This window comes from Eupeodes corollae, chromosome 2, assembly GCF_945859685.1.
Source record: "Eupeodes corollae chromosome 2, idEupCoro1.1, whole genome shotgun sequence".
Lineage (NCBI taxonomy): Eukaryota > Metazoa > Arthropoda > Insecta > Diptera > Syrphidae > Eupeodes > Eupeodes corollae.
Genome location: NC_079148.1, coordinates 49,295,021 through 49,315,999, shown reverse-complemented (window position 1 = coordinate 49,315,999; position 20,979 = coordinate 49,295,021). Strand labels below are relative to the sequence as shown.

The 20,979-nt window shown below is 34.0% G+C and overlaps 1 protein-coding gene across 1 annotated transcript in view; it reads left to right on the top strand.

The window, feature by feature from the left end:
* LOC129948088 (protein lozenge) overlaps positions 1-20,569 on the top strand; it is a 54,074-nt gene extending 33,505 nt beyond the window's left edge. Inside the window, exon 5 of the mRNA XM_056058909.1 lies at positions 19,450-20,569. Within this exon, the coding sequence (XP_055914884.1) occupies positions 19,450-20,279 (830 nt within the window). The 3' untranslated portion in view covers positions 20,280-20,569. The remainder of the gene's footprint in view (positions 1-19,449) is intronic.
* Positions 20,570-20,979: the final 410 nt, after the last annotated feature.

The following is a 20,979-nucleotide window of genomic DNA, read 5'->3' as shown; positions in this document are numbered from 1 at the left end:
TCACATTAGCTCATTCGCTGAATTCTATAATAGGAATGATTGTCGAGTAAATGTCCAACTACGCGATCACAGATGTGTCTCTGCAGATTTTCATTTGCCATGATCTGTTGGCTTCTATTATTGTTTTAACTAAATCCAATGTACAAAGATACAAATGAATCTTGTTTTCTAAAATGCGATGAACGTAATTTTGTGACATTCCAGTGCTGTGAACGACTACCGTGACCGTGATTCAACGCCATACTCTCCATACTTTATTTTTGTTTCCACTATTGTTTAGAGTTGCTCAACTAGGAATCTCTCCATGACTACGTATTTCAAAAACTAGACAGTACTGCCAATCCAAAAACTGATTTTACAAAATGTGTGCTTCTGCTAGAACCCCCTAAATAATTCTTGTTGTCCAAAAAGTTCTCAAGAGTGGGTGCTTTGGTTTTTGTTAAAATAAAAAAAACTCTAGAAGAATTTGTTGGTTAATCGCAAGAGACAGTTTCCGTAAAAAACGTGGTACATCAATAGAATCTCGAATATGCCTCTAAGTTTACGGGTGTATTTTTGACAGCTGTCACTTGATTTGTGCTCATTTTTGTTGGTCAATTCATAACAAATAGACTTACTCCTGAACAACGTTCTTAAATCGTTCAGATTTTTTACCAAAATAATGGGTCCAACAAATATAGTTGAAAAAATTAGTTTTTATTAGAGGAATACTTTGATAAGCACATTATCTCCACGTGCTGTGGACCTGTGGCTTAGCCTCGAATATCGTATCGCTTAACAACGATGAACAATATTTTGTGGGGTTATTAAGTACCTTGTTCACACAAATATGCACAGACGATTGGAAGACAATGTTCGTTGCGTTATTGCTGACATACGGCCTCAAAGTAGCCCCATACGGCAAATGGTCGAAAATTGTACCTATCGACTTTTTCTAATAAATCTAAATTTTTGGACACAAAAAAAAAATGAGGCATATGTAGATTGAGTTTATAAATAAGAATTTGTCCAACTTTTAACCGTATATAGCAATCTTTTTGAGCAGATCTTTGATAAATAAGACTTTAGTAATTCTGAACAAATGGATGAATTCAGAGAAGAGCTATTAAAACTACCAGCAAGCAAACATCATAGATGCATTCAATACTTTTTTTCCAATTGTCGGACAATGTGTTGGAATATGTCAAATCTTGAATCTCTATAAACTACTAAAAATTTGCAATGTTTCTAATCGCAATTAATTATTATAATAAACTCAAATGTATGTAAATATGAATAATAAAACAATTCCATTAGGTTTATCACTTTTTTAAGTAAAAAAAAATATTATTTTTTTTGTACTTAATCCATTCCAAAATGGGAGTGTTTTCATTATTTTATAATAATATTTTATTCTTTTATGACCTATTCCAATATGAAATAAAACACTTGAAATTAAAAACCAACCACAAAATAGAAGATAAGCTTAATTTAATAATACTTTGCCAAAGCAGAAAATAATAATAAAAACAAAAAAAAAATTGACACGTTTTGCGATAATACTCACTATCTAAACAAGTAGGTACGTTCATAAATTGAATGTTCATATGTTTGTAAATATAAAAATAATATTTCTATATATAAATGTATTTTTAAGGGTGTCAACTATTTAAACAAGACCCTCCTTTTCTAAGCAATTAAGCAAATAAGAAAATAAATTAACTCACATCATAATTGGACAACAGTATAAAATGTGTACTCAAACTTATACTACTTGTTTTTACCGGCATTAAGATTTTTTTCAATTTTCTCTGGAGTTTAAAACTTTTATAAGGCGGTTGACAAAAAAAATTAATAAAAGTTATAATTTTATTAACAAATATTTGTACAATTAAAACAAAATATTTACATCTTAATTATTAAGGTATTTGTAACTCTTAAAATTTGGAGTAAGATAAATTTTGTTAAGCATTCGCACATTACTAATATTATTGTTGCCAGTTTGTTTCACTTCGAACAGAACAAGTCTAACATGGTTTATTAAACAAGCTTTTTATGCTTCATTCTTATGTCAGTCCATTTATGTTTGCACAATTGTTTATGTTAAAGACACTATCAGCCAAATTAGTAAGAAACGCTTATTCCATCTTTATTCCGCAAGTTTACTAAACAAAAAAATAAGAGTCAAACTATGGGTTAAAATGTTCCATGAATAATACCAAAATATTCGTAAAGTAAAGTGACGTTTACCAAAAATACCTTAAGAAAATCTACTACAATAAATACGATTTCTGTTTGGTAACACTACGGCAGATCTTGGAAAAAACCCAGGAGCTTCAAATCGATACCAATCATCTCTTTATCGATTTTAAAGCCACGTATCACAGCATCCATAAGGAAGAGCTCTACAGAGCAATGTCTAGTTTTGGCATCCCTGTCAAACTTATCCGTTTGTGCAGAATGACGATGGAGAACGCACGCTGTTCTATCAAGGTCGGAAAAAATCTTACCGATGCATTTGATGTCAAAAAAGGTTTTAGACAAAGCGACGCACTGTCATGCGACTTCTTCAACATCGTTCTGGAAAGAATTGTCAAGAACCGTCAACGCTAGAGGCACAATCTTCCAAAGGTCCATCCAATTACTCGGATACGAAGATGATATTGACATAATTGGAAGATTTGTTAATAGCCCTCAAGAAGTTGATGAAGTATATTTTCATAATCTTCACACTTTTTCGCAAACTAGCTGTGGTCACATACCTGTGCTACAGAGTATGGTCCTTGATCTTTTATCTGCGTTGAATGATGACTGCTAAGCCGGTCCTGATGGTATTCCTCCGATAGTACTAAAAAAGTGTAGTAATGCTTTAGTTGAACCCCTTACGTTTTTATTCAAACTCTCTCTAAAAACAGGCAAATTTCACAGTATATGGAAGAAGTCATTTCTAACACCAATTTTCAAGAAAGGTAACAAGTCGGATATAAGCAACTACAGGCCCATTGAAAAGCTTTCTTGCATTCCTAAAGTATTTGAACAAGTTGTTTGTGAAAGCGTAGCATATTTTAGTAAAAATATCATTTGCGAGTAGCAACATGGTTTTGTGAAAAAAAGATCAACCGTTACTAATCTCCTCACATTCTCAAACATATGTTCAAACGCTTTAGAACAAGGTTATGAAGTTGACTGTGTATACACTGACTTTTCTAAAGCTTTTGACCAACTTAGCCACGGAATTATTTTATTTAAACTTAAGGCTCTTGGTTTTCCACCATTTTTCTTAGCTTGGATTAAGTCATACCTTAAAAACAGATCCTACGAGGTAAAATTTAGAAATTGTCATTCTGAACCTTTTGTTGCTCAATCTGGTGTTCCCCAGGGAAGCCATCTTGGCCCTTTTCTGTTCATCCTGTCTATTAACGATGTATCGTCATGTCTACGCTTAAGTGAACTTCTCATTTTTGCTGACGATATGAAGATTTTCAAAATAATAAAGTCCTACCATGATCGTATTCTTTTACAAGCCGACATTGATAGTTTCACATTTTGGTGTGGGGAAAATAGCCTTTGAGTTTCAAAATAATCTACCAACCGTCTATAATTTAGGCTAATTGTCTAAAGACTTTGGGGCGTATTCATAGGGAATTAATAATACAGCTCTTATTCATTTTCAATTTCCCAGCTGAGCTGTGTTCAGTGAAACCTCAGGTTAAGGTTGTGTTCTGCTAAATTTTTACTGCAAATGATGACAGGTCAAAGAAAAAAAAAATACTCTTATATTTCCAAACTTTAAATTTTGTGTGGCCCTTCCTCATATTGTGTGTCAAAAAAAGTAAGTAAAAATTGGTCGCAATCATAGAAAGAACTTTTCGGAAACTGGTTTACCGACACATCAACTCTCTCAATGATAAGAGGCATAATAATTAAGATGTTATCAAAAAAGAAAGCATCTTGGCCCGATATTGACAATAACATTTTTTTGTTCCCGGCGGATATTAACACCATAGAATAATGTGAAGTGCCATTGGAATAACGGTTAGTGCGTTGGACTGTCATTCCAGAGGCCTTGGGTTCGATCCCTGCCTGTGCCATCCAAATTTTTTTTTAAGGGTACTGCATCTTGCAAAAAATTGAAAAATTCTCCAAGAGTAATTCTTGTCATGAAAAGTGCTTTCTTGAATTAGCAGTTATGCTGGGGCTTAAAATAGTACGTCCCCTCCATTCCTGTTAATATTTATTTATAGAATAATGCGAAGACATGTCAGATAGCCAAACCACACATTTCATGCAATAATCTCCTATTTAATTAGTTAAAAATTGGTATAGCAGTGATTTGATAGACAATAAGTTCACAGTTCTTTGGTTACTAACATAAGTTAGATTTCACGTTAATGAAGTATCAGATTCCTTAGCAAAAGAGGAAACAACTCAATCCTTCCTTAGCGGAATCAGGTATCTATTGAGTCATAGAAGAAAATGTAGTCAAATCATAAGAGGGCGAGAAAGTCAAAAACTAGAAATGCTGAAATAAACTGAACTACTAGATAATTGGGCTAAAATATCGCGGATTTTTAGCAAATGTCACTTTTCCATTATAAAGTTTACTAGGGTTTAGGAAATCTACTACACTAGGTCGGTTTGGTAACAGGGTAATTTTTTAGTGATTTATCTGTTTATCTAGCTTAGCAAACGTCACTTTGAAATTTTGCACTTTGAAGTTTTGTTTATATTTTTGATAACATTTTACAAGGTAAGTGGACCGGAAAAGGGAAAATCATAGGTTTAAAAGAAAGCTTGTATCGCTTAGCACGCTAAATAGACATTTCAGTATCTTAGGAAAAAAAGGAAACAAAATTGTGCAAATAATGAAAATAAGATAGCATAACAAAACGGGCATGATATGGCCTCATCGAAACTTACGCACGTCTTCAAATTACATTATTTGTCCAAGAGCTGCAAATAAAGATGCTCAAGCATTGGAGCACGCGCTTCTTTCATTCGAAAAAGACCTCAAGAACCCAGCAAAATAAGTCTGGCCAAAGTGAAGCCTACAAAATTATTAAATAAATAAGAACAATCCTCATTGAATTGAGTGATGATGTTAAAGGTACATAGCTTATAATATAAGCTACAGTTAATACCTACCTTACCTATAGGTGTAGGTACAAAGTTCTTATAAAAGACTTTATATAGGTATTAAAAAAAAAAAACAAGAACGTTGCGTCGCATCGCGTCTCGACAACAATTGAAATTCAATCGGTTCAATAAAGTGTATGTTTACCGATTGGAAAATAATATTTTGTTGTAATATTAATTTCACCTTTTTATTGTGCTGCTCAACAAAAGCATGCGAGATTCCTTGCGCGAGCTCCATAAGAACCTATACCTATAGCTGCCCTGGAGCCCTTCTTCCTTTTCTGTGTCCAACGTAATGCTCCTCCTGCTGCTGCTTCTTTCTTGAAACTAGTCAAAATCGGAGCGATACTCGTTGGAGCGAAAACAATAAAAACGCAACAAAAAAAAAACGTTCCTCCATGAACTCCAACTACATACCAAGCTATTGCAACCTGGATCTGAAAACAAGGAATCCATCGCTTCACGAGAAGCCTGTCTCACTCTTTGGCATAGCAGCAGCGGCAGCAGCAGAGCAGTAAAGCAGCAGAATTATTATTGACGCACAATGCAGCAGCGGCATTAGCAGCAATATCAACCCACCAGACTCCAGCACTATACACGAGTCCACAGACACACAGGAGTGGGCAACCTATCAACTGAACTTGGCAAAAAAGAAAGAGATTGACATGCAATGAAGGGGTCGTCGAATCCAAATGAGTTCTTTTTTCCTTTGCTCAGGTATTTGATTACAATCGGGATTCAAAGGGGATTCGATTGTTTTTGCATCTTTGGATAAAGATCATGCGTGCCAGTTGCCACAGTTGCCAGTTTGCTAACCTTATAAGTCTTTTGGTGATAGTTTGATGGATACAGTTCACGTAACAATTTCAACGAACTCCTTGACTTTTTTTCTCACACTCGACACTCTCAAAAGAAAGGAATAAAATTAGCTCCTTAGTATTTTCAGTTCTCAGATAAGATGATGCCCATAAGAAAATTAGGAGATTGAGAGAGGTCAACTTGTTGCACTTACACATGAATGCCATTGCCATATCATTGATGTACAACTCCTGGAAAATTAAGTTTTCGGCAAGGCAATCGACGAGGACGACTACAACGACGATGACGAAGACGGAAGTCGATGTGGTTTTGGCTTTACCACAACTTCGTTTCGGGGGCCAGAACGATGTGGTTTGCATTTATTTTTGTCGGTTGATGGTATAGAAATTTTGCAAACCTATATATAACCTGGATTGTATAAGGACTTGCCATATACTAAGCTTGGTGTATACCTATAATGGTGGGATTTAAATTTTAATATTTTAACTGTAATCTTAAATTAAAGAATGATAACTTTAAACATCCGTCAGAGAACTCCTCATGATGTCTATTGCACCTTAAGATAACGTTTAAGTCCAAACGAAAGACCGACAGCGACGTACTACGTACAGGCACAGAAACATAAACATCTGTGAAACCACATTTTGATTGATTTAAGGATATCCGCAATTCAATAAAATGCATACATTTCTGAATAACATACAAAACATGCAAGAAGATGTTTAAGATCTCATCTTAAAGTGAATGTCAAGATTCAAAATCTTTTCAATTGTTTTGAAGAAGGAAATCTTTAGAGTTTCCGGTGAGTTTTGAAGGAATGAATCTATGAGCTTAAACTACCTTTTGTTTAAGTTGACTTCAGATAAAAATATATTCTTTTAGCAAAAATAAATTATAAATGTGAAGATCTGAAAAGCTGGTATTTAAAGAAAAGTCTTATGCCAGTATTAAAGAGTTTCTACGAAACCAGTTTAACGAAATGGTTTTGAATTTCAAGTTTTTCAAGAATTTGATTTAAATGTCAGTAAAATGTTTTTATATTCAAAGACTATTTCTAATTGATTGACATTTAAAACAAATTTTTAAAAGGCTTAGCACTCAAAACTGTTTTTAAATCTAGTTAGGACGATAAATAAATCTGTTGGGTTGTCCGACTGTGGACTTCTGATATGCATAATTTTTGTTTTTGATGTTGAATTCTTCTTGAATTATCTTTGTTGCCGTATCAAGAGAACTATGGTGAACGACAATAGCCATGTCATCAGCAAAAGCGAGGGGAATACTCTGTTTGAAGAGTCGTAGCAATTCTTTAGTGTAAAAGACAAACAAAATTGGACCCAGTTTAGATCCCTGCGGAACTCCATATCTCATCACTTTTTTCTCACCCACAGCATCTTTGATTTTAAAACAAAATTTTCTGTTTTGCAGATATTCTGTCAGCCAATCAGCCATAGACCCACGAATTCCAATTCTTCTTAGAGCTTCAATAACATTTGAGTGATTTAATGTGTAAAACGCCTTACTGATGACCATGAATATTACTAATACGTGATGTCTCTTATCTAAACTTTCGTTGATACAATTCGCAAACTCAAACTCAAGTAACTTTCCTGTATTTTAACCCTTCTGAAAACCGTACTGGCTTCTATGAATCAATGCATGTTTGTCAACAAAACCTTGCAACCTGTTGGCAATCACACCTTCCAAACATTTTTCAATAACTGGAAGAATTGATATAGGCCTATAGTTGTTTAGTTGGTCCTTTGCTCCTCCTCTTTAAAGCGGCCTTACAACAGCTGTTTTTAAAGTAGATGGAATTTTTGATTGAGTTATGCTCAAATTAATTAATTTGCATAGAATAAGAGCAAAGATATCCTTAAAGATCTTTATATCAATTGCTCTGATTCCATCAAATCCTGGATCCTTATTTTCTCCCAGTATATTGAGAATGTTTCCAATCTCAGTAACATTAGTTGCATATGAAAATATTGAACTCCACTGTGTCATTAATGTTGTTTGAGGTTTTAGTATTACATTTATGGATTACACTGGTCAACACTGGTTTTGTCACACGAACTTTGATAGCTTATTTTGTTTTGTCAATCTAGTCTCATTATTAAATGTCAATTAGCCTCAGTTTTGTATAATACGGTATAACTCAAAACTTGTACTACGCAGCAAATTAATAGAAGCGCTTCCAAGTAAACCGTTTTAAAAATATTTGGGGTTGCATTTTAACACCTTATTGTTTTAGCATTTTTAACCCTGGGAACATGGCGAGGAAGTGTAACAATGATCCTATCTATTTATGTTATGTTTGCGGAGAACTGACATTCAAAAAACAAAGACGAAACTTTACGAATCTTGTGTTGGAGTGTTATCACCAATGTTTTGGTTTTTCTGTCGCCCATCAGGACAAACCCTGGGCTCCTTATGTCTGTTGCATAACGTGTGGGAAAAATTCAACCGACTGGAAGAAAGGCGCACGACCTATGCAGTTTGCAGTACCCATGATATGGACTGAACAGCGAGATCACGGACATAAACGGTAAAATACAAGAGAAAAAATACTGTTATATACCCTAACTTATCTTCGGCTATAAGACCAGTCTGTAATTGTAAAAACTTGCAAGAACTATTACTAGTTGCAACTACGTCTGTTGAGAATGACCATTCACACCCGTCCACTTCAGCTAAATGTGTTGACGAGGACGTTGACTTTGAGTTTAAAAGAATCGCAAACGTGCCACATTTCATAACTCAAGGAGACTTAAATGATTTAGTTCGGAATCTAAATTTGTCCAAACAAAAATCAGAACTATTAGGACCACGTCTAAAAACTAAGCGATTTAGAAAAATCTGCATGGAAGGCTTTTAAAAATGTTGTTGCAAATTTCTTGGGTAACCACAAAAGTGACAGCTACAGGGAGTTGGTTTGCGAGCTGTTAATGACATTTAAAGCTTTGGGTTGCAACATGTCACTTAAGATCCACTTTTTAGACTCCAATTGGATTTTTTTCCTGACAATTTAGTGCCTGTCAGCAACGAGCACAGTGAGAGGTTTCATCAACACATTTGGAATATTTATAAGCCGTACTAGGGCAAATGGAACCCAAATATGTTAGCGGATTACTGCTGGGCAATTAAAAGCGACCAACCAGAAGCGAAACATGGAAGAAAATCTAAGATTTATTAAATCATTTATCAAAAAAAAATACAGTTTTGATTAACAAGATCTGTTATATTTCGCAATATTTTAAATTACTCAATAAAATAAAATCTTTGGCCAACAAATTTTGTTTAACTATTTATTTTTTTAAAAATATCAAAAACGTCCGTGTGGCAAAAAAAAGTTTAAAACTTTGTTGACCAGTGTTATTTTTTCTGTCTGAGAAGAGAAAAACTCTGCCAGTTCCATTGATAGTTTTGTCCTCTATTTTAAAATTTGTTTCCAATGTTTCGTCGTTTCGCGCAGTAAAAATGACTCCGATTCAGGTGGCACATGAAAGTGGATAAAGACCTCAACCAGCTTGGGTAGCGCAACAGTCCGTTGTGAACCAGGGCCTAGTGACTTACAACTCGTAACCATTCCTGTGTGCGAGTATTGTTGTCAGGAATGGAAGGGACCTACAATTTTAGGCCGAATCCGAACGGCTTATTTGAGAAAGCACTTTTTCATGACATGAATTACTCTTGAAGAAATTGTCAATTCCTCGCAAGAGTCAGTACCCGCGAAATTTTTTTTTTTAAATTAAGGTGGCACAGGCAGGGATTGAACCCAAGACCCCTTGCATGACAGTCCAACGTACTTACCATCATGTCACGGGTACTACAACAATTTAATTTAGTCGCTTTTAAAACCAAATTAGATATAGAACCTATAGCTGAAAATTTACTACAGAAATGGTGATTAAAATGAAATCACTTTTAGTAAATAAAGCGGTAAAATTGTAAAGAAATTTCAAGAGAATGGAAGCGTTACTGATGTTGTAATGCACGCTCAGCTGAAAATATTGCTGCCATCAGTGTTTCTGACGATCCGAATAAATCAATTACTAAACATTCATAGAAACATCATCTTTTTAGCCAACAGTTAGAGATCATGATGTGGTTCCAACAAGACGAGGTGACAAGGCCCACAGCTGACAGCACTACCAATTATGTCAAGAAGCTTCACTTTTTGGTGCTGTTAACGGAGATTGACCACCATGATTATGAAATTTAAAACCGTTGAAAACCGTTCAAAACTTTGTCTGTGCTTATTAAAATATTTTTGAAATTAATTCTCGACTACGTTTCAAGGTCACTAGAATCTAAAACCAACATTTTTAGAGAGATGTATGTGTGTGCGTGTGTAGTGTACGTAAGTTAATTTCGTAAATACCATTTTTTGTCGTTCAAATTTCAAGAACCAGTAAAGGTATCGAGTTCAAATTAATTTTGTTTCAAAGATAATAACATCGAAAAATTCAGGAAGAACTTTCAAACAATTAGTGAGTGCTTATTTTTTACTATAGCAGTTTCAAAAAATTGAATATTTTGGTTGACCCAAATAAATATTCCACGAACCAACAACGGTTCTAGCGACTTATATTAAATTGTGTGTATAATACAAAACATGACGTGATATCAAGTTTTTTAAATTTTGACAAATAAAATTTTAAAATTTTGACAAACAAAATTAAAACTCGGTTAGTTCTTAAAAATCAAAAGAACTGCAAACAAATATTTGTCACCTAGAATCAAGAATTATATTAACTCCAGAAAAATTGTGTCCAAAAATTAAAAATTAGGTTTTTTTGGCATTTAAATATAATTATTTTTTTTTTTTACAAAAAATAAAAACCTAAGAAATAAATTGGATGACACAACAGTCCGTTGAGAACTAGGGCCTAGTGACTTGCAACTCTCAACCATTCCTGTGTGCGAAAACTGTTATCAGGGATAGGGGACCTACACTTTTAAGCCGAATCCGAACGGCTAATTTGAAAAAGCACTTTTCATGACAAGAATTACCCTTGAAAAAAACTTTAGATGTCGCAGGCAGGGATCGAACCCAACACCTCCAACTTATTAACCATCATATCACGTTTACTAGGAACCTAACAACCACTATTAAAAGTTCGTAAGACTTGATTTTCGACTCGAAAATCTTAGCATAAATTAATGGTATTGCATTCAAGCTATAGTCTTATAAAAATCCAGCCGCAGTTTGTGTATAATGAATAAGAACCTACAGAAAATTCAAAATTGTTAAAAAGTTATGTTCCATTTAAATATTTCGAGTGTAAATTAAGTTTTTGACTTCAAAATTATTTCATTCTATGCAAAATTTTCTTGTTAATCTAAGATTTTTTTTAAAGGAATAATGGCTGAATCACAAACACGCTTCAGTTTCGGCTTCGTTTGCGTTACGTTGAGCCTACTTCGAGGTTGCTTGGAATGACATTTCTATTATTTCCTCCCTCCAAAGAGCAAACATTTTGTTTGTTGACATTATTTTACTAGAACTTCCGTTTAGAGTCACATTACGTTACATTAAGTTCTTTTCCTTACGATTGTCAAACAAACGTGAGGTCGGAGCTCCATTGTGATAGCATTCATTGAATTCCTATGGCTGAACTCGTAAACGTCAGGCGAAGCCAAAGCTGAAGCGTGTTTGTGATTCAGCCATAAAGGCTTTCAAGAAATGCTGCTTAAATTGAAAAAATTGGTTTTTAATTGCAAATATCGGGAACGAAAAAATATATTGAAATTAAACTTATTTTATTATATGCAAAATATTGTTGATTATTTTTAGTTATATTTTAGACAAATCATGTTAGGTACCACAATTTTCAGAAAACATTCGAAAACCTACAAAAATAACAAAAAACTGATAAGATTCGAATAATTCGTTTGTGTCACTTAAAATATTGTTATTAATTTTTTGTAAGAGTCATAGAAAACATTGACAGACGGGCATGGATAGAAAGTTATCAGTGTGGCTTGCATTCCAACCTATTTTTCAAATTTACTCTTGAAAACGACAAATTTTTGAACGTAGTAAAGGATTTTTCATCTTAATTAGGGGCAACATGTTAAGCAACATCGAAAATAACCAAACTTTAGAAATCTGTCAAACAAAAAAATCAAATGGGGTGGCGCAACAGTCCGTTGTGAACCAGGGCCTAGTGACTTACAACTCTCAACCATTCCTGTGTGCGAGTACTGTTGTCAGGAATGGAAGGGACCTACAATTTAAGGCCGAATCCGAACGCCTAGTTTGAGAAAGCACTTTTTCATGACAAGAATTACTCTTGAAGGATTTGTCAATTCCTCGCAAGAGGCAGTACCCGCGAAAATTAACTTTTTTTAAATTAAGGTGGCACAGGCAGGGATTGAACCCTAGACCCCTTGCATGACAGTCCAACGCACTAACCATCATGCCACGGGTACTGTGAAATCTGTCAAACATTTCATCGAATTATCTTCAATCCGCCTTAAACGGTTTTTTGTTTAGTAAAGCAAAAATTTCCTAATATTTTTGTCGCCTCATCATAGTTATTGTTTTTTTCATGTGTAACTTTTGGATAAGCAAGTCTTTGTCATCCTTCTGCATTTAAATTTGATCAAAAACCCGATATTGATTTTAGCGCCTGTCTCATAGTGTTGTCGATGATACTCGATTAAAGTATTTCCGGTCATTAGTCGTTTGATAAATATAATGTTTCTTTTTCTTTGCAGACACGTTACAGTTTAAGGTGACAATCACATTTATAAAAAAAATTTTAATATTTGGAATGTTTACTCATTTATTGACGATACGACCTACCTATGTATATTTTCAATCTAAAATCTAATGCTTTGAATGATTTTATGAATAATCCCATCATTGTATACAAGTAGCCAAATGTTTATAGCCCCAGCAGCCATCAAATATTGTTAATGGAGGAATAGAAGTATGTGGTTTGGAGAAGCTCAAAGCTCAAACCAATTTATTGATTGAATAAATTAACAAGTTAAGTAAGTTAAGATTTCATCTACGAAGAAGATACATGAGTCAGGTATAAATCTGGTGTACAAGGAAGGTTGACAAAAAAAGACACAGCATCTAGGTTTTATATTGGATCAAATTATCATTTTGGAATTAAATAGAATATATTTTAAAATATCAGAAAATACTAATTTCGCAATACTTCGAAATAAGTTGGAATTTTTAATTTAATAATTCTTTCCTTTGTGCTTAATATTTTCAATCTTAGATTATTAAAGCAAACAAAAGAAAATATAGCTCAAATCAAGAAGTCCACGTTTCAAAAATAGGAGGGACTTGACAGACCTCCGATACGCCCTCAGTACAATGAGTCAATATGTGTACCGCAAAGGTTAAACGTAACCTAATGGGGTTTTCTGTGGGCAAATTCAGATTTCCTTCAAATATTTTTTTTTCCGTGGTGCATTTTATTTAATCATATGCTGCTACAAAATCCAGATCTACATAATTATTCTTAAATCAATTTGTTTTGCCCCATGGAATTCAAAAATATGGGTTTTTTATGTTTTTCTAGATCTAGATCAAAAGAACAAATTGATTTATTTACTAATGAAAAAGCCCATATGTAATATCTGCTATAGAACCGTTTGAACTGTCATGTTACAAAGCATTAGCGTTAGGGAGTTCCTCAAATTTATTATTCTTGCAATGTTTGACTAAGTTTTATATACTTTTTGACTGCAACTACCCAAAAATTACGAGACTATTCGACAATAACGTCTTTATCGCAAATATGTATGTAATAAAAACCATTATTCTAAATTGCCCTATGAAGTTAAATTTAACATCTTAGACTTGTGTTGTATACCTATGAACATAAAAGGTATTTCAAAATAGCCCACACATCATAAAGAAGAAAGGGGAAATTAATTGAAAATATTACCTATGCATGGTGCCAAACACATGTCATTTTGGTTAAGGCTTTCAGTGACACTTAACAGCTCCATGTTTAGAAATCTTAATTACTTGAAAACAAAAAAAATTAACGAACAAATATTTTTGATACAGATTTACGTACAAGTTGAATTTTCCCCCCAATGATGATGGAGATATTTTTTGATGACAAGCTGTTTAGGTACCTATAGTTGTTATCAAGAAAATATTTCGTATCATAATAAATCGAAGTATTTTCCAAAGTCAAAGTACGAAACAAGTCATATTTTCAACTAAGTCATTCATTTTCTTCAACACAACACAACAGCAACGAAAAAGGAAAAAGAAAAACTCTTCATCAAACATATTTTGATTAATTATACCTTTTCATTGGAAGAGAGACGAGAATGTTTTCATTATATTTAAGCTAATTAGAGTTTAAACCTTCACATTCGCGGTGTTATTTCGGGATCTATGAAATAATGCACAGAAATAATGAAATCTTTTGGAAGGGTTCAATCTTCAATGTTATGTCTTTGAAATATTAATTAAGAAAATTCTTTGAACAACAAACAATATTGTAAAAATTAGAGAAAACAAAAATTGTGTGTTAGTGGAGTCAAAGGACTAAAAGGAGTTTTAGATTAAAACTGATTTTAGATAGGTTTTTCTATGCTGAATTTCGAAAGTGTTTTTTTTTTGTATTAACTTCGCATAGGAAGTTATTGTAGTCGGTCCAATTTGTCGTATTGACTATTTTGAAATCTCGTTTGAAGACGCTTCCTAGAATCTAAATCAAAGATTTTTAGGGAGATATCGGTATGTGCGTGTGCATGCGTACGTCCTTACATTCGGGATACTATTTTGTGCCTCATGATCCAGTAGATATATCTACTTTTCAAGTAAATTTTGTTTTTCAGATAATAACTTAAAAAGATGCAAAAAGGACTTTTCAAAAAATTTGGCGTGTGGTTTTTTCTAAAGCAATTTAAATGAATTCTCGTTCATCGATTTTTATAAAAGTTTAACAAAATATTAATCACAATATTAATATTTGAAGTCAATATCTTTCCTTGTTTTCCTAATACTTGAGTCGAAAACCATTTCTTATCAGTTTTAAAAAATTACGAAAACATAGCAAAAATAATTTCCATATGATAACATAAGTTTGATTGCAAAGTATATTTTTAGATTTTTAGTCGAAAACCAATTTGTATTAATTTTAGCAGAATTTTGTTTTAATTTGTATTTTCCTATAAAAATTACAAATTTAATTTTTCTATTAAAAAAATATGATGTTAGAATCGAACAACAGTTCTCTCCAATTTTGTGTAGATAGGCCAACACGCGAACTGTTGCAAGCATCGATTCTTTCGTGGTACTTTTTGACCACTTTTTCAAACATATTTAGCGGTATCTCAGCTATAACTTGACGAGTGTTGGGGTTTTTAAGTTCTCAATGACTAAAGATTTATTTGCATAAGCACGGTCTTTCGCGTTGCCCCACAAAAATAGTACAGCGGTGTCAAATCGTATAATCTTGGTGGCCAGTTGATATCGCCATGACGAGAAATGACGCTGCCAGAAAATGTTTCTTGCAATAAAGCCATAGTCGCTCGAGTTGTGTGGCACCGTCTTGTTGAAACCGCATATCCTCTAAGACTTCAATAGCAGTAAAAAAAACAGTAGATTATCATATGACTATAACGCTCCGAATTGTCGGTGACAGTCTTCATAGTCATTTTGAAGAAGTGGTGGTCAATCACACCACCAGAGCAGAGAGCGCACAATGACGAACAGTGACAAAGGTACCTCAAGCAGAAAATTTTGTTTGAAAAATCACCGTCCACCGCCTGTTGTCCAAGCACCCATTCCACGTATCTACGAGACGTTGTGAATGGTCAGCTGGCTTCAGATGTTGTGTGAGCCGGACTGTATGTGGATGTTTATGCAAAATATGCCATGCGCCGAAAAACAGTCCTAATTCCCGAGAACGACGAAGAATCGAGACTGGGTCTACGGCAACACTTTGACTTACAGCTCCGATATTTTCAGTGGTATGAGCAAAACGATGATGATGAACGGAACTACAATATCTTTAACCAGTCTCTTCAAATTTTTTCACAATTTTACTTTTAAAGCACGATATGTGGCTGTGGCAAAATCAGCAGTTTTGTAGTAGGTTTTAACGCTTTTAATGCGTTGTGCGGTAGTTAAGCTATCTATTTTCACAAATGTTAGGATTAAAACTGAAAAAAAAGCTGGTTTAACAACTTAGCTTGACAGATGTCAAATTCCAGCCTCATGCATTTGAAACCCAAAATGGATAAAAAAATATCTTGCTTTGTTGCCAAGCAATTTGAAACGAATTCAATTAAACAATTTTTACCAACTTTTAGTAGTATTTTTTTTTTCTTGTAAGAAAACTAACACTTAAATTTTTCTAAAAAAAAAATTACCAGATGTCAAAAATGTTATTCTTTAATACGTACATACAATTATTTTGAATATAATATCATTTTTTATTTGCAAAATTTTCGAGGTGAGAAAGTTTTTGGTTTAAAAAATAACCGTTAGTAGAAAGTTGTTTGAACTTATACAAATTTGATATCATGTCAAGATATATAAAAAGACGTTAGCATTATTGGTTCGAGGGATATTTGGGGTCATCCAAATTGTTCACTTTTTTAAAAATTATTATATTAAAAAAACAAAATTCTTGCTGACTTTTCTGCTACTTTTGGTTTTATTGTCTCGAAAACTAAAATATTTGCTGTCTATATCTTTGACAGTTTGATAATGCTGAAGAAAAAATGGTTTCCGAACGTATGGACGTACAACCGTAAGTCCACACGCACTTACAGACATCATTTTTGAAGCCTTTTATTTAGGTTCGACCTTGAAACGTCGAGAAACGTCAAATTTTGAAACTTAACACATCGGACCGATTACAAACGTTTGTAAACAGATTTGTATTTTTCACTTCATTTATTTTTATTTTAGAAGTAAGCCAATGAAAGATTAGACTGTTTTGAAATAACAATTGGTGTAAAACTGGGATGCCCCTTGAATCCTCATTTGTATTCTTTGTTTATTGATGAATATTCAATTAAAGCCCTCCTATTTGAAGACCATGTTGCTCTTTTAGCTCTATCACCCAAAACGTTCCAATTAAAATGATCAACCGTCTCGAAGCATACTGCAAGTTGTGGAATTTCATGGTCAATTTTTAAAAAATCGAAGGCTATGGTATTTAAAAACGGTTTTCTCAGATTGGATAGAAATGAAAAATGGCATTTCAACCATTGAATCTATCGAAGTTGTGACAACATTTAAATACATTGGTATACTTATTACAAAGTACCCGTGGCATGATGGTTAGTGCGGTGGACTGTCATGCCAGAGGTCTTGGGTTCGATCCCTGCCTGTGTCATCTAAAGTCTTTTCACGGGTACTGCCTCTTGCGAGGAATTGACAAATTCTCGAAGAGTAACTCTTGTCATGAAAAAGTGCTTTCTCAAATTAGCCGTTCGGATTCGGCATATAAACTGTAGGTCCCCTCCATTCCTGACAACATTACTCGCACACAGGAATGGTTGAGAGTTGTAAGTCACTAGGCCCTAGTTCTCAACGGACTGTTGCGCCACCCAATTTATTTATTTATTTATACTTATTACTAGGTACCTGAATAAGGATAGTCATTTTAAAGACGAATTGATCAGAGCGAAAAGGGCCATAAGTTTCTCATGGAAAAACTGTTTTGCTAAAGAGTCTATTTTAGATGGCGTAAAATACAAAGTGCTTACTGCAATAGCAGAATGTATATTGATGTTTGCAGCACAAGTTTGGAGCTACAGAGAATATGAATCGGTAGAAAATTTGTTAAGATTCTACCTGAAAAATATACCAAACTAGATGATAATTATTGAAACCGGGCCATTAACCCTTTTTTCCAAAAAACCCTGGGGCTGCACATCGATTTACTTTTAAGAGTTTTTAATATAGATAATAACAGATTACCTAAAGTAATTGCGATGAATATTATTTAAAAGAAAAGTCTATGGTTCAAGGAGTTCAAAGAATTACCACATTACTGCAGACTAGATTTTATTTTTAACGTCCAAGCCTGCAATAGAAAGGAAGTCAAAGATTCTCATCGCTAAAAATGGAGACTCGAATGTATCCCATAGGCAGCTTGTTCAGTACATAGAGCCACATAAAGCGCTCTGAAACACAATCTTTGAAAGAAATTATTTTAAAATTGATATTATTCAAAAGCTAATATTTGCAGTTTTTAAAATAAGAGGCGAACTAGTACGATTGAACTTCGTGAGGATCTGCCGATTATTTGTTCAATGTGTAATATGTCGATAAATGGCCAATATTAATAGAGTTAAGAAAGACATTTCTTGGCGGGAATGATATCCATGATAAACATGTAATAGCGCATCATAACTGTGAACGAGATAAAATGAATCTTTACCATTTCTATAGAAAAGCTTTGGCTTTATTTTTGCTTTTTCTTTTCAAAAATAATAATCTTTTGGTGTGTTTTACAAATTTAAAACTACAATTTCTAACTTTGTCGATTGAGCAGACTAAAAATCTTCTAAAAATTGTAATTATAAATTATGAAAAAATAAATCAATTGAACTTGAAGTGAACTCTTTAGTTTTTAACCATGTCTATTAATATTATCAAATTGAGAAATTATCAAGAACTCTCAAGTCGAATTCTTTGACCCAATGACATTACCAGATCTCTATTTTTTATTATGTCTTACTTTTTTATGGTCTTACTTTTGATTAAACTTTAAACTATTTTTGAAACATTGCTTAAGTCTGGACATTCTAACAGTTTTTTCTTACACAGAAATGGAACACAAAAAGGCTTAAACACTTAAGAACTCACTGCACACAAACAAAGCTTATTTTTCACAATAGTGCAAATATTTTACCTTGAGTTCTGTAATCAAAACAATTTAAGCCTTTAAAACATTTACATACGGTTTCAATCCGAAAATTGTTAAAAACAAAGCAACTACTCAAATTTATTTCCAATATTTATATGAAACCACTTTTGTATTGTTTTAAATCTTTAAAATCAATATCTTAATTTATTAACCCTTCCATATTAATTTCTCAAACAAAATTGTCAGTTGGTATTTCAATTTATTTGCTACCTTTCATCAGTCACCCTAGTTCTCTAAACACAAAACAGAACGTTTCTATATCTGTCCAGTCTACCTTCGCATAGCCACCCTCTTGTCAGTCAAAGCGAAAAGGTAAGTACTCGTATAATGACTCTATTACTTGCTAGAGCAACACAACAAACAACTTCTTCAACTTCACTCGCTATTGCCATTAATTTGCCCTCAATTGACGTTTGGTAATTGCGAAGGTCTATACATAGGACTTGTCATCGTTCGGTGACAAAACCCATTAATTATACCTCTAATAAGATATACCCACTGTTATAATAGCTCTATTAACGTCCACGACAGTATATTGGCCCCCATTGATACCTATACCTACCAATACAGTACCTTGTCGTGCTGTGGAAAATTATATGTTTTTGAATCAATATTTTTCAATTTTTCTTTGCAGAAAACAATTTGATGGGCGCTGCCGACTGGACGGGCTACACGCCGAGCACAACGACGCCAAGTATGAGTTCGTATCATACGTACCAGCAACTGCAGACGAATGCATCGAGTGCGGCGGCGGCTGCAGCGTATGGATATGATAGTCACACAGCAGGTAATCCTCCGCCAGGACCACCACCGCCACCGCCAGCACCAGATCATCACGGGAATTTCCATCTGCCAACTGTGTTGACGGACATGCAACCCTTTTGTGCCGGCTCCGAGTATCATCACACGGGAATCGCTCCAACTGCAGCGACAAGCGGAATCATGTCTCACACCCAGCCGCCAATCTGTAGTCCAACTTACGGATCCACAAAGCCTGAAATTGATTCTCTCAATCCCTCCTATCCATCCTACAACAACTGGTCGAACGGCTACAATAACTACCAGTACGGAAGCTGTGCGGCACAACCTCAGTATCCAGGGCATACGGCACCAACAATGGTTCTGTATCCTCAGCTCTACTCAACTGTAAACCAAAACCAAATCCACCTGCATCTTCATAGCACAGATAAGCTTGAACAATATCTCGGCCCCGAGAATTCCCTAACCATAAGCTCGATTGGTGGCAGTCGATCTGGCATTGAAATCGGCATCGGAACATCAGATCATGAGTCAGCGATGTTGAGTAACGAAGGAACTGATTCTCATACGCATTCCCAATCCCAACAACAACACCCACACCCGCACCCGCAACACGTACAAGTACAACAGGAGACTGAAGTTCCGCAGGAACATCGCACCGATGAGGATGTTGTGGATCCAGGAAGTGTGTGGCGACCTTACTGACCGTCAGTGAATTATTTTGAGATCGAACTGAATTAGGATTTTTGTGCTTTGCGAAAGTGTGAACGTCCCTTAATTGGCCCGCTGCTGATATAAAGAATTTCGTGTGAAGTGTAATAAGTTTAAACTTAATTTTAAGTTTTTAGTTTTTAAAATTAAAAATGTAGCTAGGAGAGATTATTTAAATGTTTAAAATTAAATGAAAAAAAAAATTATAAATGTTTTAGTTAATTTTTTTTAATATATACCTAATTCAAATTTATGTGAATATGTATTTTGCGAATATTTGATAAGTTATTTAAGATAAAGTGTAAATAGTTTTCATATTATTTATACCTACAAAAATAAAATATAATCGATTTATAAAGAAAATTTATAAATTAAAATTTATAAAATATTAAACAACGTTGTTTTGCTGTCTATCTTATTTTTGTAATGGAAGCAGGAAACTGACTATTGAACCACGCCAACACTGAGCACATATTTTAATTTTAGGAACAAGGAAAATCCCTAAAAAGAAACAGCACCGCATGACACACGGTGCCATTGGACAATTTTGACATTTATCTACACCTCTAGTACTTCTTTCTCTGATCATATTTTCAGAATGAGAAAAAACATCCGAAACAATTTTCCTATAATTGTGTTAGGCGTAAGAGCCTTGAAAATGGTCCAAATGAGCATAAGTTTTAGCATTTGATTG